This window comes from Phymastichus coffea, unplaced genomic scaffold (assembly GCF_024137745.1).
Source record: "Phymastichus coffea isolate CEN01 unplaced genomic scaffold, Cenicafe_Pcof_1.1 PCOF00268, whole genome shotgun sequence".
NCBI classification, from domain to species: Eukaryota; Metazoa; Arthropoda; class Insecta; order Hymenoptera; family Eulophidae; genus Phymastichus; species Phymastichus coffea.
Window position 1 is genome coordinate 41638 of NW_026707079.1, and position 26110 is coordinate 67747.

A 26110-nucleotide genomic window follows, 5' to 3' on the forward strand; every position below is an offset into this window, starting at 1 on the left:
TTGTATTTTACCTTCCTTCCTCCCCCCCTCCCTCCCTTCGCCACTCTCTTTCTTTCTCAAAAGAACTCAAAAAGTTCGAGGAACGTTTCCTTTGTTGGACAGTTTCTAAGAATGTCAGTTGTCACGCTTCCATTGCTCTTCGACAATCCGGCACTGCATGCAAAAAAAGTAGCAATATCGTTACGCTTTTAGACACCGAATCACGACGAAAATGTTTACCAACTGTCAGATTTGTTCATCGAGGCGTTTAATACACTTGCGAAAGAATGACTGAAAAAGCCGAACGATAAAAGCACCTGTCACGATTTTCGGAATAAACAACAGCAACGAAGTGACCGATGCTATCGGAGACACGTCGTCAAGATAAGATTGACCTGCTAAGGAAATCAAAAGTGCATTGTATTGTTTGGAATTATGCGAAATCGTGTCTCATCGTTTTGGCGATTAATAATATTTTCTCAAAATCAGAGCTTCGTATAATCTTGCTGTATTGCTCGATAATCTTCGGAATAAAATGTAAAACATATTTATTGTAATCGATATGTACGACAATGAATTGTAACATTTGTGATATTTATAATTAGACACTATTATTGTTTACACTAGCGATCTTCATATCGTGCAATGAAAATTTTTGAATGCTGAAATATTACGGAATGCCGAATCAATATTATTAGTCGCGTGTAATTCGTCGAAACGAAAAATCCTATAGCTGCATGCTACATGTATGCCCCCGTATGCGAGGTATAACGCTGCTACTGGTAAACATACAAAAGCCCGCCCGAATAAAATCGATATCGCGCACATCTGTCGGTAGTCGGTGGCTAACTAACTATAACCCCCCTCAGGTTGGTTAGAGCCATGTCCGTAACAATAACTTCACGAGTATAGGCTGTCGCATCGCTGTCTCTCGCTCTCTCTCTCTCTCTCTCTCTCTTTTGCACGGCGCGCGTGATGTAAATATATGATCGATCGCGGTCAGCCGCTAAATAATCTCTCTTGTAGTTAAGAGAAGTCTCTCTCCGTAAAGGTGTTTCGGTGCGAGAGAGACCAGACGACGATGAAGTGGTGGTGAGATTTAAAGAATTACAAGTGCCAGGATGGAGACGGCCGTCGAGCATTGTGACAGGCTACTCCCTGAGTCCGATCACTACGTCAAACATTTCTATGACCTCTTCAAAAGCGTTGCCGAGGCGCAGAGGTAGGAGAGATCCTTGTACACTAGCGGTTAACCTATATGATTTACAAGGGTTGCCGAATGTGCATCTTTTTTAATTGTTCTTATGCGTAATTTTCAATGGTGTTTTTCGAATAGAAATAAGATTTTATGCCGGGTAATCGATTTGTCGGCTGAACATTTTCTGATTCGTTTCGATTTCTCACTATTTACAGACGATGCAAGATAACCTCAAAGCTCTGTCACGAGCGATATGTTTTTTATGTTTTGTTTCAGTTAACAGGTTGTTATTTGCTACGTAATCGAAGTATAAAAATTAAAACATACAAATTTACAATTCTATATTTCTTTGACACGGTGATATCATCGTTTATTCTTTAACATCTGCGTAAACGTTGATAGCGATATTATAATTTCATTTACTTTCGTTACTTACTATTTTCCAGCGTAATTAAAGCAATGAAATTCTGATAATAAAGTGAATTCGTCTTGAAAATTACATGAAAAAGAATGACAGTTGAAATCCTGTAGAAATTTTCATCGTGCTAAGAACATTATTGATCTTTGAAAATAAGTTAGCTTTCAATTGTTCAATTTGAATATACACAGCGGAAAAGTCGTCTGCTTGGCTTGATTTTAAATTACGAATCGGAGGAATTATTATTAAATAATGTTTTTGCAATAATATTTTAACGCCATCTGATCATACAGTTGTTGAATTTGGCACGTTTTACATAGAAAATATTAAACTCTTTATACGAGTTTTTAAAAATTAATATTTACGTATTGTTATGTAAAATTATATATACTGAAATAATAAATGAAAATTACATCCAAGGTTGAAAGGAGAATGGAAAAAATGCAGAAAACACAAAACAAAGAAAAAAGACAAGAAGAAGGCAAGGCTATCATGTGTAAATTAATTTAATCAATATAAAGTTATTTTTGAAAATAATAATTTTATTCATTTTTCTAGCCTGACCTGAATGGTGAAGTAACTTGTACTACAATACCAGAGATAGAAGTTTCCAGCAATGCCTCTGCATTTTCTGTATTTACAAGTGTTAGAAGTGCTGTTCTGGAAAAACATGCAAGAAGTATTAATGAGGCATACAGAGCTTCGAATTGTACCTCACCGCCACCTCCAGAATTCAGTGATAGTTTAATTTCAGATACTGACGATGAAGACAAAAAATCGTCAACACAAAATTTACCAAAGGTAATTGTTGATGTAAAGTCTGGTAAATTGCTGAACTTTCTAATGAAAGAAAATGTAAATTTTAGATTGTTGGAATTGGTTTAATGAGTGTTTTCGCATTGATGAAAGAAAGCAGAGCTATTGATTCGACATTATGCACAAAAGCACTCTCTGCATTACTAGATGTACTGCAAGGACAGTTACCTGAAAGTCTCAAAAGTGAACCAGATGATGTTATTAGTGAGTCATAATTTTGACAATTTTTATTTATTAAATAATACTGGAATGAGTTTTATTTTCACTGTGCACAATTTCAGAATCATTGTTCGAATTACTGCTGGACCTTGCAACATCGCATGGTCCTGAATCTGCAGCAGCTAATGATGGAAATCACTTGACTGCAGTTGCATGTGCTTGTTTAATTAGTTTAGTTGTTGTTCATGGAGATACAGGAAGACTTTTAGCAACTATTGCAGCACTATTGATGAGTCCACAGGCTCTTGCTGTCCAGAACATAAAGGTTTTTTATTTACTTTAGTGTAAGTAACTTATTGAGGAGTAAACACCTTAAAGTATTATTGAAATATTTTTCAGATGCCCATTGTACTTACCTCACTGCAAAGAAGTGTGCATGCTGTCTTACTTGGTAAGCTTGCTCGACCAGACTGGATAACTCATGGTGTTCCTAAGAATTCTAAGATTTACTCTGCTACACTTACCTTACCCAGCGAGATTAATAATTTAGTTTTAAATGGTCGAAGCTTTGTTAGTGATGGAAAGTATTTGTACCTGCATACAAATCGTGGTTTATTTAAAATTGGCAATGGACACGGTGGTACCATCTGGGGTCATGTTTATGTTCACAAACCAGATTTTTATCCTTCAGAGATTGGTTGGATTGGTTATGCAAATGTAAGTTTTTTCAATTTTAATTTAAAAAGCGTAAATGCTCTCAAACGCTAACGTTATTTGTCTTTTACAGAGTTCCTTGTATTTTAAATGTGCACCCAAAAAGCAATGTGAATTAATGATATTAGACGCTGATACATTGACCATAAGAGGAATCGCTGTTCTGGAAGGACGAGATTGGTCTTATTCCCTCATGTTTTCAGATGGAGAAAATTTGGGAATGATATCAGCGGGGAAAGATGTAAGTTTTCGTCATTATTTTATTAATTACCGGTTGGAGCGTGTTATTAAAATTATCGTTTCACGTAGGAGGGTTTTGTTGTTCGCACGATAAATACCCTGAACAATCCAGTGACAGTCACGTCTGAGCTTCCACTGAAACTAGCGAGAAAGTGCGTTGATGTGTTTGGCTATTCGCCATTCGACGAAGATCAACCAACCTACATTCTTAATCCTCATTGCGACGATGAAATCGGATATGTTGCTGCTGGCAAAGAATTTATGTTGCTCAAGACCCTTTCTGGCAAATTGATGTATTCGGGTAAAGGAAGGTGCATCGGTATGAGGAACAACGTAAGGTCGAATCGATGGCTTGAATTCTCTGTAGGAAAAAAGTGTAAGATTGTGAATTTTGCCGTTGGCCACGAAGGTCAGCATATTATTCTTATTCTGGAGGATGGCTCAGTGCTTTTCGCTGGCACTGCCAGACGAGGCGAAGATGGAGACAGCAGTGAGTACTTCAAATATCTCATTTTAGTATGTCACGTTCAATTTACGATGTTATTTTTTACAGATAAAGTGCGGTTGCCAAAGCCTAGTAAACCAAAGAAGATGCAAAAGGTCGAGGGCCAGTTTATCGTACACGCAGCATGTAATAACGGCTCCACAGCTCTGGTAACAAAAGAAGGTTCACTGCTTATGTTCGGCAAAGATACATTATACAGTGACGAGACAACTGGATTAGTGCCCGATTTGAAAGACGTTTGCGTTGTGAATGTTGCGTTAGGAAAAGCTCATACTGCTGTACTGACGAATAAAGGACATCTTTATACTTTTGGTATCAATAACCGAGGACAGTGTGGTAGAGACTTTTCGTCGCTGCATTCTGTAAATGTTAATAAGGAAGTTAATGTAACTGCTATGGAGACTGGCATTGCTGATGACGATGCTAATGGAACTGAGGATGGTGAGTTGTTTTTGATTCTTGGATATGGATGTTTTTAATTTTTTTAATAAACCATAAGTATTTCTACTCTTATTCTTTTTTCAATTTTGAGAAATTTTTCTTTTTTGCTTTAACTTTAATCCTTGAAATCACTTTTTATTTTGTACATATTCTGAACTATGAAATATAAATTAAAAATATGATAATGATTAGAATCGATAAGTGAGGATGAACAAAATCGGAAAATGAAGAAAACTTGGTCGAAAAGAGATCTTAATCAAGGTTAGCTCGAACTAATATTAAAAAATCTTCAGTTGTCGCTTTTATTTACATGAACTATATTTTTATTTTAAAGATGATAAATCTAGTGACAATTTCGACGATGGATTAGGCTGCTTTAGACTACCCGGTATGTGCCCCCCGGGTGGGCATCAATGGAGGTATCGAGTATGTATGATCTGCACCATTTGTTGTGAATGTACTGGTTACGGTAACTCGTGTCTCAGTAGCGTGAGGCCTGACAGAAATCCTGGACAGTAAGCTTTGCTTTCCCTTCCAGTATTTTCTTTTATAATCGAAAATCGCATATCAAAATTCGCGAGTAATTCTTTTTTAGGGAATGTGGTTGCGGTGATGGTGACAGCGGTTGTGCAGAATGTGGATGCTGTCGAACGTGTGCTCGCGAAAGTTGTGATAATGATAGTGATTTGCCGCTGTCCAAACTTGCCAAAAAGCTGCTACAAAACGAATGTGCAGGTGACTGATTTAAAACAAGGACTGTATCAACTTGTGAGGCGAATTTTAATATCGAACAATTGTAGCTTCAGGATCGAGGGAGAATTGGTCGGATTTAGCTTTAAGCGAGATTTTGAAGAAGCGTTTCGAGGAGAAAAAACAGAAACTATGGAAGGGACCAAACAATCAACGAGGGAACAACGGTGAGTAAAAACTGCTTTTACCACATGTTCCTACAAATATTTATTAAAACTTTCAAAACAACAGTTGGAAAAATAAAAGTAATAGTGCAGCAATATGTGCCGGCAAAATCAGGCAATAATGTAGCTGCAGTGATAAACGAGGAGGCAGCAGGTGGTGACGGTAGCGACGCCGAGCGTGGAGATACAACGCGAGTCGCTAGTATTCCACCAGCACGCGTATCATTTCCTGACGACAATCCAGTTGCTCAAGTAGCTTGTGGTTTGCATCATACCGTAGTTTTGCTGCAAAACGGCGAGGTTTATTCATTTGGTAGTAATATTTATGGACAATTGGGCGTTGGTAATCTTATTGCTCACGCTGGACCCATGCACGTGAAAATCCCCGGCGTGGCTATGCAGATTGCCGCTGGAAGCAATCATACCGTCGTATTGACGACTAAAGGCGAGGTTTATACCTTTGGTGCTTTTCAAAAAGGTGCGTGATACTTATTTGTTGAGTAATGAAAAGTTAAAAACCAATCAAATTTAAAGTATAATAAAATCAATTGTAGGTCAACTGGGTATGAATTGGTGCTACGATCAACAACAGCAACATCAATCTCATCAGCATAACCAGCCTCAAAGTCCACTCGCTTCTAATTCATTCTCGTCGCAAATTCATCGCGACAACAATTCCCAACCATGGCATAGTTTTCCAAATATAGTTCCAAATATTGGTTCGCGTTGGGGCCGTAAAGCTACGTGGATTGGAGCTTCAGGCGATCAAACTTACATCAAGGTAGATGAAATCAACAGCATAAGTCTCACTCGTAGCACCGTAATGGCGAATAAAAATTGTATCCTCCTTTTGCCTCATCAAACTGAACATCGAAACTCGTTCAAGTGCCTTGTGATTAACAAGCGCGACGGTACATGTAACAGCTTCAGTGGTCCCGATCAAGTTGATTTCAATCAGTGCGCTGCCTGTTTGGATCCACTTTACAATGTCATTTGGTCGCTTAATCCAACCAACAATGAAATCTCGTATTACAATATAATATCTACTGAATCAAGGACTATTTCCAATTTAGAAGTGTCGATTCTTAGTCCAAGTTTGGCATTGCCAGTCGTGTCTGACTGTTATGTGACCAGGTCGCAAGCTGCTATGCACTTACTTGCGTGTTTAGACACGTTATCGCAAGCTCAAGATGAGAAGTTAACAATTGTCGACGGTAGTGAGAATAATCAGTCTCCTCATGGTAAAGTTTATAACAGGGAAGATTTTGCGACTGTTTCGAGGTTCGAGAATCATGGTGGTGGTTGGGGATATTCCGGTCAGTCGGTAGAAGCTATTAGATTTATGGCTGACACAGACATTCTTCTAGGTAAACGACAATGCTATTTTTATTAAGATTATCGATTTTCACATTAAATCATTTTCGTGCTTCAACAGGTGGTTACGGCCTATTCGGTGGCCGAGGCGAATATACAGCGAAAATCAAACTTTTCGACATCGGTTTGGAAGGCGGTGAAGAAGAAGCTGACGGCGAACTTCTCGCGGAAACTGATGAAATTCCTTACGAGTGTGAGCCACGTCAGAAATACTCGATTTTGTTCAATGAACCTGTGCCATTGCAAGCAAATCGTTGGTACGTTGCTTGGGCTAAAGTCAGTGGGCCTTCCAGTGATTGTGGTTCAGGTGGTCAAGAGACTGTCACTGCTGAGGATCAAGTTGTGTTTTATTTCAAAACGTCGAAAGAAGCCAATAATGGGACTGATGTCAATGCTGGTCAGATACCGCAATTGCTCTTCAGGTAAAGTGTTCGATTGCTTTTTAAAACATTTGAAAGCCTGCAGTCTTTAATATTGATTCATTAATTTTTAGAGTAACTACACCAGAAAATCAAAATTATTCTCGCAAGAGGGACCAACAGGAGCCAGTGTACATCTTGAAGCGCGATTTCAGTCGAACTGTTACGGAACCATGCTTCCGTTCATTGATTTCTCAACTTCAGTGGAGTTGGAATACATTGAAAGCTAGCTTAGCTGACATGAGTTTACACGCGGCAGCTTCACCATCGCACATTATTACTGAGATGGATAGACTCGTATACATCAGCAAAGCCAGTTTGCGATTATTAAGAATATACACAAACGAAATCTATCCGAATCAGGCCACCAAGAAAACACCATCAGAATCTGTGAGATTGGCTGAGTGTATTGGGGAAGTTAGAGCGCTGTTGACGCAGATTCTTTCGGATTCTATTTCGCTTACCACGACGACCAAAGGTTTGAGAAATATTTTTAACTTTAGCTATAAGATTCAATTGTGAAAGAGCAAATTATTGAAATCGCAGTTTTTAAATGAAACAAATAGTATAGCTAAATAAGATATAAAATATATTTTAGGCAAGACACGCGTGAACAAAACTTCGACAACTTTGAGTAACAAGATGACCGGTGCTATATTGGACGAGTGTTACAAAACTTTCGTCGCCTGTTACCACGCGTTTTATCCTACGGCGTATCTTAAATGGACCTCTCTGTGCGAGTTATTATCGGAAATCGACAAAGACCAAGGCATTACTTCCAAAGACCGGTTGCTGTCGGCTGTTTTAGCTTCACTGTGTAGTTCTTCGGTGCGATTGCGCTGTACTTTTCCAATTTTAAATGACGTGATGGACAGTAGCGATAATGTTAAAAGACAGCTTAGCCCATCAGACAATGCCGGTCTACCGATGATGAACTCCACCGAGACCCATCATTATCCGATTCTTGTAGAGCAGATTAGCTACAAATCGCAAATTGAGAGCACCGGCAAGGAGATTCTTAATTGGTCCTTTCGAGAAGTTTTGGATAGGTAATTGAATACTCACATTTAATAAAATTCTTATTTATTTAAAACATTTTTCATTCCAACTAATATGTCTCATAATCGAAAAAAATTATAGACTTTTAGATTTAATACTCATTCCCGTGAGAAGAAGTCTCAAGAAAGAAGAAAGTCAATCGCTGCCACATCTCGTACTACATTGTTGCTACCTCTTAGCTCGTGTCATATCCGAGCTCGCGTCGTTCTCCAACGGACACGAAGACGATTTGCAAGCTGCTTGTTACAGACTTATGTACACAACGCCTTCAAGGTTCAGTCGCGTCAACCAGACGAGGTCATGGAACACTGGCAATGGATCGCCGGATGCCATTTGTTTCTCAGTTGACAGGCCTGGGATTCTCATTGCTGGCGTTGGTATTTACGGAGGTGCTGGTGCGTATGATTACGAACTAGAGCTGCTGGACGATGTAAGTTTTAATTTTGGATAGAATATTTTAACAGAGGGAAGGTGAACAATTATTATACGAGATCTTGTTTTTTAATTACAGAGGAACAATACTGGAAATGATCCATCGCACACGCAACATTGGAGTAGTTTGGATTTTACGAGAGGTTCATTTGGTTCAGACGACTGTGTGAACGACATTGTTGAGTTGAAATTCGACAAGCCTATTCCCATTAAAGAAAAAGTGAAGTATGCTATCAGATTGCGCAATCGAGGAGGTCGAACGAGTAACGGTGACGGAGGTTTGCGAAGTATAAAAGGCCCAGATGGCACATCGTTTACTTTTTCAGCGTGCATATTGAGCTTTAACGGTAAGTTCATTATTTATAGCCTAGAAAGAAAAGGCCAACGGAGAAATAACATTTCAAATGTCTTTTTGTAGGTACTACACAAGCTAGAGGCCAAATACCACACATTCTGTACTATTCGAATCCACTAGATACGAACGATCAGCATGCAAGTAAAGCGATGGCCGAGGTACAAGCACGAAAATGCACTTTAGCTATGACTGCCACGATCATTCAGCGCTCCAATGACATTTTGGCATTGGCACGTGAAAAAGCCGACGATGTTGATATTTATGAGATTTTCGGTAACGCTACCTTCGTTACTACACTACTGCCTCTAACCATGGCTTACATTATTCCATTGGCTACTTCTGATCCACGGGTGAGTCTCTGGTTAACTTCAGTATTGACATTTTACTTTTTTGCACAGAAATAAAGCACAATCGCTTTTATTAAAACATTTTCTATTGTTTTCTAAGAGAAGATAAAAATATACCCATTTGATTAAATTGAATAATAATAATATTTATCTATAGTTTAATTTGATAATAATATGAAAGATTTGTCAATTTTTATATTTTTATATTCTGTTTAAATTGCTTTGTTTGATTTAAAAATCCATATTATTATTAAATACATGTAATCATAATATTTTCGATTTTATCCCATTTCTATTTTATCTAAATTAATATATCGAGCGCACTAGATTTCGAACTTCATATAATTTTCATTTAGTCGTACCCAATATCGGATGGGATTTCGACTTATTAAATATTAGTATTTTTACTTTCAATTCTTCATTTTGTAAAATTCGTCGAAAGGTTTTTAATCAAACAAATGTTGCTCTATAAAAGTACTATTTTTTCACAGAGCGGTGTTCAAATACTCACGTTAATCCAAGAGATGATGCCGCACGTAACAGCGTTAAATCTGACATTAGCAATGAAGTTGTCTCAGGCGATGTCGCTGCATCAGAACGACGACACAGATAACACGATCCAGCAGCAGCAAACGGTAGCGCATTACTCGCCTCCGATTACCACCACAAGCCATTACTACACCTGGCTCGAAAGCGAGCATCCCTATAAGCCGGCAACGGTGTCCTACTACAGAGTCACTTTCCCCGAGTCCGTCAAATGGCTTACCATTGAATTCACTCCCGATTGTGGCACTGCACAACCAGAGGACTATCTCCAAATGTACATTCCTAATGTTAATGCCATGGCAGCTAAGTAAGTATGCGGTGATATATGTGCGTTTTGATGTGAGGTCGGTGTGAACAATTTATTTGAATTTTTTTTTAGAAATTTGGAAAGTATTAATTTGGAGGAAAGCCCGATCTACTGGCCGGTGCTTCACAAGCTCAGCAATGTACAGAGCCAATGGCCTCAAAGTGCAGTTGTACTACCTGGTGAGTTTATTTTTCAAACTTGAAGTTTCTGATTGATAGCGTGGAAATATCATGTATTTTTTGAAAAGTTTATAGCAAATGATGATAAACAACAACTCACTTTTCCAAGTAACGCCAAGAGCTAAAATAGTTTACTCGCGATACTTTTATCTGTGTAAATAAATGTTTTTTTTTCTCAGGCAATGAAATAATTTTCTCACTGGAAACGGCCTCAGATTATATGAAAGACGAGCGATCCATTACGTACGGGTTCAAATGTCTAGTCATTGGCTACGATTGGATTACAACAAACTTTAGTTTGAAAAATCTGGAAATTGAATTGTCATTTCTTGGCGGAGCTTGTGCAGCTAGTCTCATGAAGAAGAATCTGAATTTGCCAGAAATGTCTTGTAAGATATACCATTTTTGTCAGGAACGGTGATCAATCATTTGATGAAAAAAAAAAAATAAGAAACGTTTTTATCAATAGCTGATGATGACGAGGAGGATCCGGAACTCGCATACGAAACAGCGAAACGTATATTCATGGCGCACACAACTCTTCTTGGACGAGGTTTCGCTTTGGCAGCTCCACCCAGCGTTGCCCAAGCACTCGACGGCGTTCTTCCATTCAGGTAAGTGACACTTTCCAATTCAAACGAAAAATCAGAATCCGACAGGGTAATTTAATTTTACTTTTTCAATCGCGAACGACAATATAATCCAGCCAGCGATTTCCTCGATCTCTCAAATATCTCTTATTTCCGTGGAGTGCACTATTTCGCTCTATAAATTTACAATTCAAATCCGAGCTGAGAGAGACTCGGCCAAAGCAAACAAATCGAACGTAGACTCAGCGAATTGCCAAATGGCAAATTAATGCAGCCAACCCCGACCCCTCGAACGCTTCACTGCCAACGAATGGGAAAAAAGAACGGTAGAAACTCGACCGATAAACAAACGCGACCGATCGAAGATGCACGTCGTGTACAAGCAGGTGCTAATCAACCAATGCCAAGCTGAGCCGACCTCGCGACACGGGAGTGAGACGAAAGCGTTTTAAAAGCCCCCCTCCCCCCGTTACGTCCATTTATCTCCAGCGCCAACCAAATCGTTCGACAGGCAATTTTTCATACTTTGCGACCCGCCGATAGGATGCATTTACTCGATGAAACGCTCTACCCGAGCTTTCCGAAATATGTCTTTATTATGTATACATTTATAAAAGTAGATAGGTAGAGGGTTTATCGTGCACTCTGCAAAATCAATGCCGTTGAAAAAAAGTTTCGCCTGCCTTACTTTGCACTCTCCTTTCTTTTTTAATATCTTGTAAGCACTATTATTATTAAAATTAAGTAATGACTCTCGACACAGTTTTTTTATAGGCATTAGATCCTGATCATAAAGCTTTCTTTTCTACATGTAAATAATGCACTTTGAAAATGAAATAATTTTACTCCTATTACGTGTTTTCTCATATCATTGGAAAACAACGATAAAACCTATTCCAATTTGTTGAATATAAAGTACTTTTTCTCAATCACATGTACTTTTATTTCTGTCTGATTGAATGTGACTTGAAAAACAAGATTACGGATCTTAATTGAAAATCGTTTCTTCGAAGGAATAATTATCAAATTGATCCAAGAATAAGGTCACTCAAGACGTATTATTTCTATAGTTTCCATCGTAACCTCCGAGGAGATAGGGCAAGCAGCAACTCTCGCCAAACACACGCACGCAAACGTAAAAGTTACGCGTGGAGCTGTGGTATCTCCGACGTGGGCTTACGTAAAAAGCGACTAGTGAAAAAGTTTCTATCCGTGCTGAACGTGAGAATCGACTTATCGGTTGTTGGTGTTCCGTTCGCGCGCGCCAGATTAGCGCTATACGCCAGACGTTTATATTCTTTACGATGACAGCTTCGCAATGCGACCGAAGGACAAAGTCATTGTAAGCTCGCGCGCGACACACACAAAGGCTGACAACGATAGATTTCTTTTGCGTTGCGCCTCGCGTGTAAAAGAATAACACGGTTCTTTTCGCCTTGCTTGCACTATCCGCTCGCTCAATATTTAACTCCTCGAGATGTCGTCTCTCTTATTGCGCAGAAGAAGAAAGTGTCTTTCTTAAATTCACCGGTCGCCGAGCGAGAAGGGTTGGTAACATTTTTTTCCTCTGCGGGGTGGACGATGAAAAAAAAAATGACCTGTAAAACGTTTTACGAGCTGTGTTATTTACGATGAAGCGATTAGAAGCTATTTGGTGTTACGAGGGCTGCTAAAATAACTATGATTAGCTCTTTCAATTTTCCTCCGTGCACAACTTGCCTGCCGCGGTTGGTCAATAATTCTCATTGTGAAATGCGATCGCATGCACCGATAATATACAGTCATTATCCGATGACACGATAGGAAGAAATTCTTATTAAAAGTCTTTATTAGAACGAGCTTTCTCAATGATAATCTTGTTGCGAAGAACGTTATTAGCTGTGTGTCTAATTGAAATTACCAGGCTCGTTCATTTGGTCATCGAAATGGCCGTCGAGTTTTAACGCGTTCGTTTTAGTGTAAGCAGTTCGTACATTATTGAAAATATTGATTGATCGAACCGGCAACTTTGAAATATTGACGAAGACTAACCTGTTGAATTTTTGACAAGCACTACTCGTGATTTGGTTGTTTCGTCTGGAGTTTTTCGTCGGTCGGTATGTCGGGGTCGTGTAGCAGATGACTCACGACTTTGCATAACTTCCAGACACACACACACGCATGATTTCTTTGAGACTTTCTACATTAAATCTTTTCTAGGCAATAAAAAAAAAGAGTACACGGTTGCCAAGTGTCGTTTTAAGCATCTCACGTTCCTACAATTCTGTATTTCTTTTTCTTACGGCAGTCGTTCTTACATATTCTGTACGAAATCCACAATCACTCATCAATTATTCATTTAAAATACACGACCAGCTTACGTAATATTACGTCTATCTTTATATTAGTAAAATTTCATTCAAAACGCCATTACACATAGCATCTAAGCTTCCGTCGTAGTTCGAAAGGAGAAATAGCGGCACGAAATTCGCGCGACGATGACAATCGTGAATCGGCATGCAAATCGTCTCATTAGCTTATCAATCGCGGCTGCCGCCGCTGCATTGTCGCACGTCTTTGCTGCACCTCCGCCGGCGTAAATCAAATGGTGATAATTGCGCGATATCGTTGCACGCACACACGCACGCACACTGCCAGTGGAATCCGCTAATGCACGCCGTTAATTGAAACTCGTTCGTAATACATGTACGCGCGCGTGATCGAGTTTTTTGTTGTTGTTTTTTTGTTGGCGTTGTTGTGAGCGTACGGGGTGATTTGTAGGTTGATTGGGAGAACGAGATTCTTTTGGTAACGAACGTGAATTTTGAAACGAGATCGCTCGAGAATTTATAAGGGAAAAAAAGGTAAATGTGAGTTGTGAAATTTACCTTGAAAATGACTCGATTGTAGTTCGTAATAGAGCTGTAGTATGAATACGTAAGAGACGTGTAAACGGGACGATGTCGGAGACAATGCTTTCTTTTGTAGGCTGAAGTTCGCTGGTATTTTCATTATTTTCGTACTCGTAAAGAGAACAGTGGCATCAGCGAAACACAAAAGGAAAGAAAAAACTTCTCTTCAGAGAGAATACGCATTTACTGCCTTTTGCTTCGTTAAAATAAGTTATCTCCTCGCGGTGTTCTTGTTTTCTTCGCGCAGTAAACTTTGACAATGAATCTTTATCTTTTGCCGAGGGATAATTATCCTTTCATTTTTTGCTGTTGCTTTTTAGCGCAAGCCATTTTCATTGCCGGGCTTGATGAGTGATGATGCGAGAACTTGCGCGCGAAATGATAATTGAACTCGATAACGGAGAAGAGAGTATCCGAAACGAACTTGCAATCGCTCTGGGCAGTGTTTTCGCGCGGCGAGCCTCAAAGTATAATAGAAAAATTACAGAGCACGCGAGAGGCCACTGAAAAGGGGAAAAAGTTGTTTGCCAGCTTACCTGCACGTCGAATCGTCGCTCTTTCTTTTCTCATTCGCGTAGCCTTGTTAGAGGTCGCGGCAAATTTGCACGTTGATTCGATCTGACTATGGGAATCTAAGCGTGGTAAAAACGTACAATTGACGGCTTGCAATGATTTGTCGTTTGATTTTTTATTGAAAATAAAGGAAACAATTGAGGGTTGGTATCGTCGCAATAGAACGCTTAAATACTCGCTTAGTTACACAATGCTCGCTTCTTCGTTCGTTACAAAACCGATCCATCGCATTTGCGCGTCTACGTCGCCAAATACTAATTACAGTATCCTTACAATTAGGAAAGAATGACGCGCTTTTCGCCGCCAATCGATCAAACTCCCTTACATACTATTATTCGTATTGTTTTGCGAGCGTGAAAATCCGCATGAAACTCGCGACTAGGCTTTATACGTGAGCGTGTATGTGTTATTATTTTCGGCGGCAATCTCGCCCTCCGGCAACTCGACTTAAGGACTAAGGTACGACATCTCGGGGTCTCTCCGCGATGACACACTTGAAGCACTGGCACTCGTGAAAGCTAATGGGGAATACAATGGCATTGAGGAGGCGCAGCGCGAGATTAAATGAGATGTGCGACGCGCACTCTCCGAAGCTAATTCCGCCTGCGCGAAATAAAGCAAACCAAAGCTAACGTGACAGCGACACGACACCGACGTCTTATGTTTTTATTTTCATTTTTATCTTTTTAAATTAAACATTTTATATTTATAAAGAACGAAACAAAACAATTTTTTATTATTTCAGAAATAACAAACGATACGTGTGCATGTGCGTGTTCGTAGAGTCAGACATTTTAATGTTTATATTCTTTGATATATATTATTCGATATACCAATGGAATATGAGGTGGGATAAGGGGATATGGCAAACGCAAAAACTATAAGCTTTTATTTGATCATGGCTTGCAGACAACAAAACGCTGATGTATGCGCTTTTTCTTCACAATCTGTCGTTCGGAGGAAAAATATACATTTACTCTTTTCTTTTCTCTCTCTCTCACTCTCTCTCCCTCGATCGCTCGCACACTCGTTATTTATATGTATATTTGCATATGTATGTATATATATATATATATAATCACAAATGGTCCATGAAGCCATCACCACAGAACGTTCGTTTCGTTTCGACGTGCTTCACTGTAAAGGTCGAAAAATACCTCACGAAAATCATCTAATATCACGTATTTACACGGCTGCCGATTCTCGCCTTTGGTCACAGCCTGTAAACCCTTGAGGTATCTTCGACGTACTCCTCGATGCTGAGTTGTTGCTGCGGGGACTGCCCTGCGCGTCGATTGGTTTGCGTGTCTCTCGCGTGTGAGACACGCGGTAGCTCTCGTTACAATTCCGTCGTCAATGGTTCAGCCTTCTCCACGATAACGTGAAACTCGGTTTCCCTATACAGTCTTCCGTCAGGAACTACCATTGTTATCCTACTGTCGACCGGAGCGCCACCCGCAGTCACGTTAACGACGTTACCGTTCTTAGCCATCTTGGAGTTGACCACATCCGGTGCCGTTGTCGGTACGCTGATCCAACGCTTCTGCGCATCCCTTCGTCGCTTCCGACAGCAATAAACTACCAGACAAGTGACGAACAATAGGACCAGAACTAAAGCCGACAAAGCGAGAATAAGAAAGAGCATGGAGCTGCTTAGAACACAGTGACGATTCTCGTATTTGACGAACGACATGGTCGTGCTGCTTTCTGGATCTTCCAGGCAGAGGAAGGTTTCTGGATCGTCGACGCTCGACTCTAGTGTGAACGGTGGCGCCACGATACTGGTGGTACCTTCTCGCGAGGTTATTAGTCTTGAGTACACGTTGGTGTAATTTAGTATCTGGCTACGCCAGATGTTTATCTGGTCACAATCGCAGGCTTGATTAACCAACACGTTGCTGAATTCCACTCGGAAGCTGTTGCGATCGAACAACAGCGAACCCTCCTCAAAATTGGTCACGTTGTTGTCCTTGAACATAAGGCTGTGTGGCTGTCCACTTGGCTGTCGGTTGTCCGTGTCCGCCCTTATCGACAGGAAAGCCCCGAAGGAAACGTGTTCCAATGTGTTATTCTTGATGATCACAGTGCCGCTGGCGGTTATGTCGAATGCCTCGCCCTCGACGTCGTTTATCGCACAATTTAGAATCGCCACAGTCTTGGGTTTACGAATGATGAACGCAGAACTTTGTATCGTGCCCATGCGAACACCGTCGAGCATGAACTTGTCGGTAACCTCGATGTCGTTCATTACGCGACTTGGTATCCTATCGCCCAAACTTCCGCCGATAATGTGAAGAAATTTAACGTCGAATTTTTTGAAAGCCAACGCTTCCAAATTGTTGATACGGCAATTTTCCAAGGTTATGCTATTGGTGTTGATGAGATTGGCGAAGGCGAACGCCGTTACGTGCGATATCCGCGTATTGTCCATGACGATTGTCTCGATGTCGCCATGAAAGACGTTGCTTGGTAACACCTCAAGACTGCTATTTCTTATGGTTACTCGCGTTTTGGTAGCTTTGGCCGAGAGTTTGAAGCTATATCGTACGAGGCTCAGATTGGCAACGTTGACGAAGTCTACCGACATCAAGCCATCCATTTGAACGAGGCTATGATTGGTGAGGACGACTGAGGAACAATGGTTTACCGAGATGCGACTGGTATGTAGGCTTAAACCCCATTCACCTTCCGACGTTAGAATCAGCTCCTGCAAAACACAGATAAAGAGAGTCGTTTAGTTTTCCGGTGTCTGTCTGTGGATTAAATGGACTTTCAACTCCTAAAGGGATTTTCATTGGGGTAAGGGTAATTGGAGTTTATCGATTTGCGGGATTAGGGTATTAGAGTTACGCTGATAGTCGATTAGTTAAAAGATCAGCGTGTATTTTGATATGTTCTAATGTCCAGCTGTGTTACAATTACGCACTGTAAATTTAAATTGACCCCACCCCTTTGCAAATTTCGAGTACTATAGCTTTTAGAAAAGCTCGTCGTAGCGGAAACCCCGACTCGGAACAAAAATTTTTTCCAATTACCAAGCGCAACGCATTTCACCGATCCACCACCAGAAATTTGCATTCGATTCATAAAAAATAAAAAAAAATAATAACAATAATAACATTCGTAATCTTGGCCCATTTGGCTTGCAAATGATAAGACTTGCCTCCAAACTCTCATTAGGATCGCCTAATCCTATGCCGACAGCAAGCTGCCCGTTACAATAACCGTCGCGCGCGTCAAAGTTGCCCGAGGGCCAGCCGGCGCTAATAAGGGTCGCGAGAATTGGCCTTCCACGGCTGCTACTGCGAAGGCGCAAAATTGTTCTAATCGGTTCCAACTGTCGATAGGACGTATTAATTAGTCTGCTCCGGGTATAGTTCCAATTAAAATGCGACGCGCGTTTCCACGAATCTTCCAGTTTTTTTAACCAAACGCAGTCTGCTGCTATGATACTCTAGTTTTTTTCGCCAGTTACCTTTTGTAGGTCACGTGTGTTCTCATCGTTACGTGTCCTGGAAAATCTTGACAAAGCGTATGAGGGGCAGAAGCAAAAGCCATGTGTACAATTACATCAAAGCGAGTATCCCTCGTATTCGAAAAGCAAGAGGTGCACGCATAGCGGCAACTAACCTCCAAGAGCGAAAGAGAGAGAATATAGCTATGTGCCGAGTGGCTCGGGGCTACTTCCGTTAGGTGGTGAGTTGCCGCTGCTCTGACGATGATCATCGGACAAAGGCTCTGATCATTGGCATTTCACAGAACCTTTCCTATTCCATCCAATCAATATACAAACGGGATAACTCCATTTTAAACCCTCTCTTTCATCTTCGGTCGTACTCACGTGTACCTTTTAATTGCAAATGATAACAATCGCGCGAGTTATAGTTTACGAATTATTATTTTTTTTTCGCAGCCTTTCGGTTTTATCGACGACGCGCAGTCGCTGCAAAAATGTTTCGTCGAAGCGTTCCATGTTGTACAATAATATTTGGCGGGGGTGAATAGCAGAAGCGTCTTTCAAGTATCAAAAGTTACATATGGCGAATGATCGAAGTCGCGAGTGACATTTACACGCGCGGAGGGAAAGATAGCAAAGCTGAATTTCTCGAGGTTGTCGCGCAACTTTTCCATTCTCGCGCTCACAATCATCCTCGTAACCTTCGCCTCGAAACTTCTCCAATTACAGTTTTGCGCCGATAAGAGCGGAATTCCATTAGGTCACCCGGTTTATTCTGGCGCGGGAGATGCAATGAATGCAATGGCATAGTTCTTCCTTCCTTCCTCTTCTTTTTATTATACTGATAATTTCCACGGGGACGCGCGGACTCGAAGGAAAATCGCTTTTTCTTTTAAGGGTACCACCGAGACCCAGCCCGATCCGTGGATTCCGGCTTGGTCGATCACATTCGTTCTTGCCCCGTCGCTGGATTTCATGCAATTTTACGACCTCGTCGCTCGGGCCAATTCGTATTTTTTTTTGCGCGAGAACTTCTCTTCGCGCGACGAGCAATTATCAAGCTCATAATTAAAGCACAATAAAGCTCTGGCTGAAAAGTTATAATGAGAAGAGCAATAATTCGCTCGCCGCGAGAGGCAGAGGGCAGGCCGTAATGAGCGCGAGAGCGAAGGAAGAAACGTCGTCCATTCAATTTCGCAAAATACACTCGGAGAAAAAGGAGACGCGCGATCCGAACGCGGATAATAAATGTGCACGCGTCGCGGCGACTATTGGAATTTCATTGCGTGCGCGTTATACGGTTTCGCTGAAAATGATAACGCGGAATGTCAATTAGAAAGTTGGCCGCGAGAGGAAGGGAATTGAATTTTCTTTATAGGCCAACGCGAAAGGGGGATGGCGGGACAACTTTTCCATCATTCCTCGTAAGAGCTTTTCCTCATGAAAAGCTAAAACTTGCTCTTACGGAGTTGCTTGCGCCATTCTCCCCCCTCCCCCCCGCCGTTTTTTTTTCAACTTAGCAAGAGATCTATTGTATACTTAGGGATAAATTATGAAATCTCTAGATAACAGCAGTTTTATACAGTACAAAAACATCGACTGGACGAGGAAGGCAGAAAAGGAAAGAGACATAAAGAGAAATAAAGGAAGAGACGTCACGGCGCGTAACGCAACGCGCGCGCGTCTCTCGTTCGTGGCTTCGTTTCGGCTGAGAGCTCATCTCCGTCCTCGTTGATGCGCGCGCGTCAGATCGCGGCGTAATTTCATTCGCGAGCCGAGCGTTTGTAAATCCTTTTCGTCGGGCTTGTCCCTTGGTCCGGGATCGGGTTGACACGCGCACGGACGCGCGATCAAGCGGGCAACGCGCGCGCCGAGCGTGACTGATAAAAGAGGCTCGAGGTGGAGAAAGAAAGCCGCAATATGCAATTAACTTGCGCGCTCTCCCGTCGGCGTACACTCGATAAACCGCAACGGCAGACAAAGGTTAATTTTCAGCCGCGATGGCTCCTTTTCAGCCGGCCCTCTTTATTTTACGACCTATAAAGGGATTTACGCGAATGGAAACAATTATGCGCTTGGCGCAATCGGCATTTTCATTAAAATCGGACGCGCGCGCGCGAGCGCGGGCGCGGCAATGGAGGGCTCGCGGTCGCGCGCGTCGGCCGTTTCGGGCGCGCGCTCGCGCAACGAAACGAGCCGCGGAGAGCTCGGCGAGCTAATTGCGCCTGCCGGCCTCCCTCGGCCGAGGATCGAGTAATTAACGGCATGGATTTTCCCTTGGAACAGCCGCGGCAGCAACCGAAATACAAAGCAAATAAAGCCGAGGAAAAGGAGGCGTTCGCGTCGGCTGCCCAGGCTTTACGATCCTTCGCCAAGTGCTTTTACGAGCGACGACTTGCGGCTCTCGCGCTCCTCTTTTCTCTCCCGGCCGCGGAGAAGTCGCGCGAGAGGGACGCGCCCACGGGAGCAAGGCGAGAGGCGTCCGCCTCCCTCCCCATTAAAGCTACGCGTCAGCGTGCACTCCGTGGCGAGAGAGCCAGCAAGGACGTGCCGCCGGCTCGCTCTTCCTCCCCGGTGCGCTCTCGTTGCGAAGGGGAAGCCCGTCGGCGAGTCGCGAACTTTCGAGCTTCGGGCCCGATTAATCGACGAACAGCCATCCGCGAGCAGGCCACTCGGAATGCCTACGCAGAGGAGGCGCGAAAGCGTAGAGCAGCGTCGTCCTCGACGAGCCCAATCAATCCTTGCAATCAGCCGTCATAACCTATGCGACTGCCGTATCTCTCTCCCTCTCGCTCGGCCCGCCTCTTAAATAAATCGAGCGAGAGAAATAGCGCTCACGTCTCTAGCGTCGCCTAGGAAAAATGCCAGCCGCGAGGTTGCCCATGCATTTTTCACTTTGAGAAATCGCCGGAGAGAGTCGTGCAACGGATGTTACGAGGTTTATTTTCGACTCGCGCATGTGCGCGCGCGAACGCCGACTGATTTTTCTTTATTTCTTTATTTAGCCAAGTCCGGAAGTCTGCTCGCTCTTCGCGCGCGTGTCTCCTGTTCTTTACACGGCCGGAAGCAGGACGGACCTAAGAAACTCACACCGCGTCGAGAAAGGAGAGCTTTACCTGCGACGATTTGCTTCTGCCTCTCGTTCGCTCCCCCCACCCCTCTTTCTCTCATTTCTAAAAGCACAAACTCGCGCGCCTCCGCCACGAGCGAAAAGGGATAGGCAGCCCGGCTGCTTTTTGCTCGTAGGCGGCGGAACTTGAACTCGGCGCGCAGGGCGTTGCGCGAGCAGTATACCTCCTTTTGTTCTCGCTCGAGTGTCTGGTGGGAATTGCTGCGCGTTGCGTTCGAGGAGGGTCTGTTTGCGCGCGAGCTCGGCCCCGGCCGGGACGAATTTCACATCGAATTGGGCGTCGCGGGGACCGATGCTGCCCGCGCGCTCTTTACCTCTGAACTGTCCTTGCAGTCGCAGGTGAGTCTACCGAATTTGTCGCACGTGCAAGGCGCTGCGTTACACCTGCCGTTACCAAGACTCGTAGCTGTGCTGCTCGCCGACGGCAATCCCGACGACGACACGAACAATCCTAGGATTGCCGTGCCCAGCACCAGTCCTCCCATCCTCATGTTTCGCTGGCCGCTCGCTCGCTCGCTCCGCTCGAGCCTTCGTCTCTTCGCGCGATCTTTTTCGTTACTCTGGTCGGTCGACCAATGCACTCCGCACAAGTTTCGTTCACATGGTCGTCGCCGGGGCACGTGCAGCACGCTTGCCGCGCGCCTGCGCCTCGCTCCCGCTGATCACATGTTGTCGATCCACTTGCGCCGCTGCGAACAACGGATGCGCGCTCCTACATACTCGCATTCGGATACTGCTGGTGCTAGACTGCACCTGCAACGTGCAGAAGAATACGTTATGCCAAGTCGAAACGCCGCGCCAAGATATACTTTAAAAGAGAAATAAAAACGTTTTAATTGCAAACTTGCGGCGGCAGTGCCTATGCTTTTAATGAAATTGCACTGGGTAGACAGTGAGCCGTTTCAAAAGGAACAACTGTTTCGCTTTCACTCGCTGTCGATCAGTTTTAAAACTAATATTTCGGGAAAAACAACTTGCGAGCAATTGCAATGGAAATCAATTTCAATCAAAGCTACAAAACAAATCGGTCGGAAAATCATTGGCGGAATTTCGAATAGAGTGGGAGAGAGAGAGAGAGAGAGAGAGAGAGAGAGAGAGAGAGAGAGAGAGAGAGAGAGAGAGAGAGAGTCATACTTTTAAAAAAGCCCGTTGGCAGGTGGACAAAGGTGGTACTCGTGTCGCCTCTCGTCGAAATATCGAGCCGAAGCTGCTGGCGCTGCTTGCAACGACGACGACCACTCGTACGTCACGATGACTTGTCATTGATCGACGAGCACTCGCTCTCCTCTCTGGAAAGAAAAGAGAGGAAAAAAACATTTTGCTTCCGTTTGAAATCCGGACCTGTTTTATCCGAGCTTCTGAATTATTGTTGGGATCGATTCGCGAGACTTTTAGCGACGGAGTTCTCTGCAAAGGGACTTTTTAACGACGAAGGATACTCAAACGCTCCTCGCGGTTCATTGTACACGCGACTCGCTCGCGAGATTCAGGCTTCCTTTCATCGTCGTTTGCTTTTCACTCGTCGCATTCGTAATGCACGGCTTTTCTATTCCTATGACAAAGAAAAAAACGAGAAGAAAAAAAAAAAAAAAAAAAAAAAATCGCGCGCGAGCGACCTACATACCGCGCACTCGTAGAAATTTTCGTACGAGAGCGAATTGTACTCGCGACTAGAGAAACATAAAAGGAACGAAAGATTTGCCGAGCCGTTATTACCGCGTCATATCGCTCGCGCGCGCGAACCGGACAAACTGCATTTTCTCTTTGTTTTTCTTTTGTCAGCCGCGAGCATTATATTTTGCGTTTCCTTTTCGCTCCCTCTTTTCGGCGCTCCGCGCTCGGACAACCTCCGCTCAAAGTCATTCGCGCTTAATCTTTCGTCACCGGTCCGCGATTATTCCAGCGTGTTAACGCGGCTCCACAATTTTCGCGCGCGCATATTTTCGTTTTGTTTCGCGCGGCGAGCTGCTGGCGCCTCTTTTACGTTCGTCGGCGTCCGGGCTGTGAGCAAATAACTTTTTTTTTTCCCGGAAAATGGTGGGTTTTAGCGCGATTTATTTATCCTCGCGCGCGCATCGCTCGCAGTGCATAACCGTAATATTTATACTCGGTCGGTGTACATCGCCGCTGTTTATTTTGTAATCGAAACTAAATATGACATTCCATTAAAGCGCTCGGCGACCTTCAATTTATCGCGCGTCAACGAAGCGTCGAGAATGAGCATTTTCTCGCGTGCTGGCCCCGTCCATTAATAGCAAAAAGGCATTTTTGCTTTTCGTTGCACTCGTGCGCCAGTGGCCGGGCATCGAGAGGAGCGAGCAAATTAAAAATTCAAATTGATAAATCTGAACCGTCGGCCACTTAATTTTTTAAATGCCGAACGCACCGTGGAGGGCCGAGCATGCAGCGACTGCTCGCGAGCGCCATTGAAGCGTTTTACGAGCGAGCACCATAAAGTCAACAATTGCTCCGGGCATACACAGCCGACGAAATGAGGTCCTATTTTTACTTCTTTTCTTTACCTCCTGGCGACTTGCGCGCGTAGCGTAATGTTTCGCAATTATAAGTTGAATAAATTTTGCGCGATGCGAATTGTTTGCCCTGCTTCTTTTGTTTGTTTGTGTTTTCTTTTTTGTTTTCTGCTCGGATCTGCTTTTTCCCAGCGGCTGTAATTTTGCATGAATCCGGCGCGCAACAGTCGACGTGGAAAGTTCAAAAATATAAGCATCGCGCAACGATGATAACGATAGAGCTAGATGTAAAATATATCTAGGTCGGATAATTAAAGTTCGACTGTTTTTTTTCCATTTGGAAAAACTAGCCTGGAATTTCAAAAGGAGGAGTCCTCATTTGAATTTGTATTGCCTTTACCGTAAAGCTGCCAGTGAAAAGAGCGCTCGGCAGAGAGATGATACGAGAGGATTATAGGGATCAGATTCTTTTTTTTCGGGATATGTATGTGTGGGTATATATATTCACACACTCGGGAACGAAAATCCTCCTTTCCTCTCGGCTTATTTACATGTTCTCGTCTCTAGCTAGATGTATTTTCGGGACAGTTTTCACGTGTTAATTTATTGGAGACGCTTTCTCAGCGCTGGAATGTACAAATTTATCCGACAAATGCACCAATGCGGTATCGCCGCTCATCGATCATCAACACTCTCGGAAAACATGAAAACAAAAAAAACAAGATATCTTACGCAACGTCGAGCGCAACTGCAGTAGCCTCGTTAAATTTAATCGAGATCAAGCTGCGCGCGTGCTCGTAAAAAACATTCGGCCGCGAGTAAATATTTTGGATCGCGCAGTTGCACACGCACGCTGCAATACATTTCTAAACGAAATATTTTTAGGTACGCGGGGCACTCGATCAAAAGTCGCGCGGCTCGTAGAACGGCCGCGTTAATAATTAATTGTCTCGCTATCGTTTCAATAGAACCAGCCCCCCTCCTCCTCCTCCACCTCCGCGTTAATCACGCAATTTATTTGGCCGTGATGGAAGAAACAAAAGGACGAGAGAGAAGTGTTGCAACGCGCGCGGCTTTCTACTATATCAATAGTAAGCCCACACGTAAATCCACTCGTGCATCTCCTGCAAGGCTGCGAGGAGCCGTCGACGATTAATTCGCGGGCAGAGGTGCGCTTTGCGGACATGGGCGTGCGCGCGTCGAGTTTCGGCCGGTGCGACGCCGGACTTATCCTGCGAGCGGTTCCCGGCCCCCGTCGTAGACGGGGCACGTTTCTGGAGAGCGCGCGACCGATGCGTTCCGCGAAATGCCTTTATCGCTTGGCAATCATCGGAATCGGTGACGTCATCGCTGCGTTCGCCTCGGATTCCTATCTCGAGCGCCTTTCGCGAGCCTTCGCCATCGCTCCTGAATCACACGCGAGGGCTTCCGCGATGAACCAGACGGCGTCGGTATCTTTTTGCTCCGAGCGCGTAACGACGCCCAAGCAAACGGAAGCCACTCGAGCATTCCGATTCTCCTTTGCTTCGAGTAGATCATTAGCGATATTCTTCGTTCTCCTCTAGTTTTCGAAAAGGTATTTGAAATTCGAGCTCGGACGCAAATTGCCACCGGAGTATTCCCGCGAGTGCATAACGCACTCGAGATAGAGAGACACACACGCAAGAGAGAGAGAGAGAGAGAGAGAGAGACCTAGTTCGCTCTTATCTCCTCAACTGCTGATCCGATCGCAAAACCGCCGGCGGAATTTCCGTGTCGGCGGGGGGAGGGAACGGGAGACGCCGCATTATCAGCATGAATGCGAACGCTCGCGGGTCTCGCGCCGCGAAATGCTTTATTTGCCGGCGCGTCGAGTATGCTTAGGTGTGCAAATTCTTACTGGCTATTATCGCGGAGGTGCGCCCGAGAGATAGCGCTCACCAAGTGCTCTTTATTTATTTATTATTTTTGACACACCAGCGCATCGTCTGGACAGCACTACTCCGGCACATAATCCCAAAGGCTGCGCGCACAACACGCCCGTGTCGTTCGCTCTCGGCCGAGCAACTCGCTCTCGCGTGACAGCGCGTAAAGCACCCAACTCGCGCGGCGCGCGGACAGCAACTGAACTCGCGCGACGGGAGAGAGAGCCGGGTTCAACTCGATCGTATCCCTACTACGCGTCGTGCGGATTCTCCCCTCTACTCCATGCTCTCTCTCTCTCTCTCTCTCTCTCTGTACACTACTTGCTCTCTTGAGTATATGAGAGCAAGTATTCTTCAGAGAGCTTTTTTATTGCATTTCTTTTATCTTGGATATTTCACTTGCGATGGTTGGCCGAGTGAGCGATAGAAGATTGTTTTCTGGGTCATGAATTTGTTTTATCGGAATTAGGCTCGTTTTATCTTAGGAAAGCGTTGACGAGTTGCAATTGGATAACTGAGTATTTTGTAGCTCGTTATCCGACGTAGGCATCGTTGGAAATTGCTTAGACTTCGCACCTTGCGATCAGGCCGTAAAGAAAACAACCTACTCTGTCTACTCGACCGTACGCACCGCGGCGGCACGAATTGTGCAAAGAGGCGCAGAGAAAAGGCAGATGGCTATCTTGCGGCGA

At 43.6% G+C, this 26110-nt stretch overlaps 2 protein-coding genes across 5 annotated transcripts; one reads left to right on the plus strand and one right to left on the minus strand.

Moving 5' to 3' along the window:
* Positions 1 to 896: 896 nt before the first annotated feature.
* On the plus strand, positions 897 to 11045 carry LOC131674621 (E3 ubiquitin-protein ligase MYCBP2-like). The gene is made up of 25 exons (XM_058953390.1): positions 897 to 1201; positions 2016 to 2076; positions 2154 to 2396; positions 2462 to 2615; positions 2693 to 2895; positions 2970 to 3287; positions 3358 to 3525; positions 3594 to 4014; positions 4078 to 4470; positions 4663 to 4731; positions 4805 to 4985; positions 5066 to 5205; positions 5271 to 5387; positions 5452 to 5862; positions 5939 to 6751; positions 6820 to 7180; positions 7252 to 7655; positions 7776 to 8226; positions 8318 to 8666; positions 8748 to 9015; positions 9087 to 9373; positions 9862 to 10223; positions 10296 to 10402; positions 10582 to 10791; positions 10872 to 11045. The coding sequence occupies exons 1-25, from the start codon at positions 1101 to 1103 to the stop codon at positions 11018 to 11020; spliced, it is 6741 nt and encodes a 2246-aa protein (XP_058809373.1). The 5' UTR covers positions 897 to 1100; the 3' UTR covers positions 11021 to 11045.
* Positions 11046 to 14557: 3512 nt separating this feature from the next.
* On the minus strand, positions 14558 to 25602 carry LOC131674623 (uncharacterized). 4 transcript variants are annotated; one of them, XM_058953396.1, is made up of 4 exons: positions 25435 to 25602; positions 22178 to 22332; positions 21358 to 21796; positions 14558 to 17163 (listed from the first exon to the last, which is right to left on the minus strand). In XM_058953396.1, exons 3-4 carry the CDS (start codon positions 21532 to 21534, stop codon positions 15796 to 15798), a joined length of 1545 nt encoding a protein of 514 aa, XP_058809379.1. In that variant the 5' UTR covers positions 21535 to 21796; positions 22178 to 22332; positions 25435 to 25602; the 3' UTR covers positions 14558 to 15795. The 4 variants fall into 4 exon arrangements, with proteins under 4 accessions (XP_058809379.1, XP_058809381.1, XP_058809378.1 ...); XM_058953398.1 differs by having other exon boundaries at positions 21438 to 21796; positions 25394 to 25602; XM_058953395.1 differs by having other exon boundaries at positions 25394 to 25602.
* Between the last annotated feature and the right edge of the window lie 508 nt (positions 25603 to 26110).

Excerpts from the sequence above, each read along its gene's own strand:
- LOC131674621 (XM_058953390.1), top strand. The coding sequence starts at position 1,101 with ATGGAGACGGCCGTCGAGCATTGTGACAGGCTACTCCCTGAGTCCGAT. Across the intron at positions 1,202-2,015 it reads AGCGTTGCCGAGGCGCAGAG|GTTGAAAGGAGAATGGAAAA; the intron begins GTAGGAGAGATC and ends ATTACATCCAAG. Across the intron at positions 4,986-5,065 it reads CCTGACAGAAATCCTGGACA|GGAATGTGGTTGCGGTGATG; the intron begins GTAAGCTTTGCT and ends ATTCTTTTTTAG.
- LOC131674623 (XM_058953396.1), bottom strand. The coding sequence starts at position 21,534 with ATGAGGATGGGAGGACTGGTGCTGGGCACGGCAATCCTAGGATTGTTC. Across the intron at positions 17,164-21,357 it reads ACTGCAAGGACAGTTCAGAG|GAGCTGATTCTAACGTCGGA; the intron begins GTAAAGAGCGCG and ends TGTGTTTTGCAG.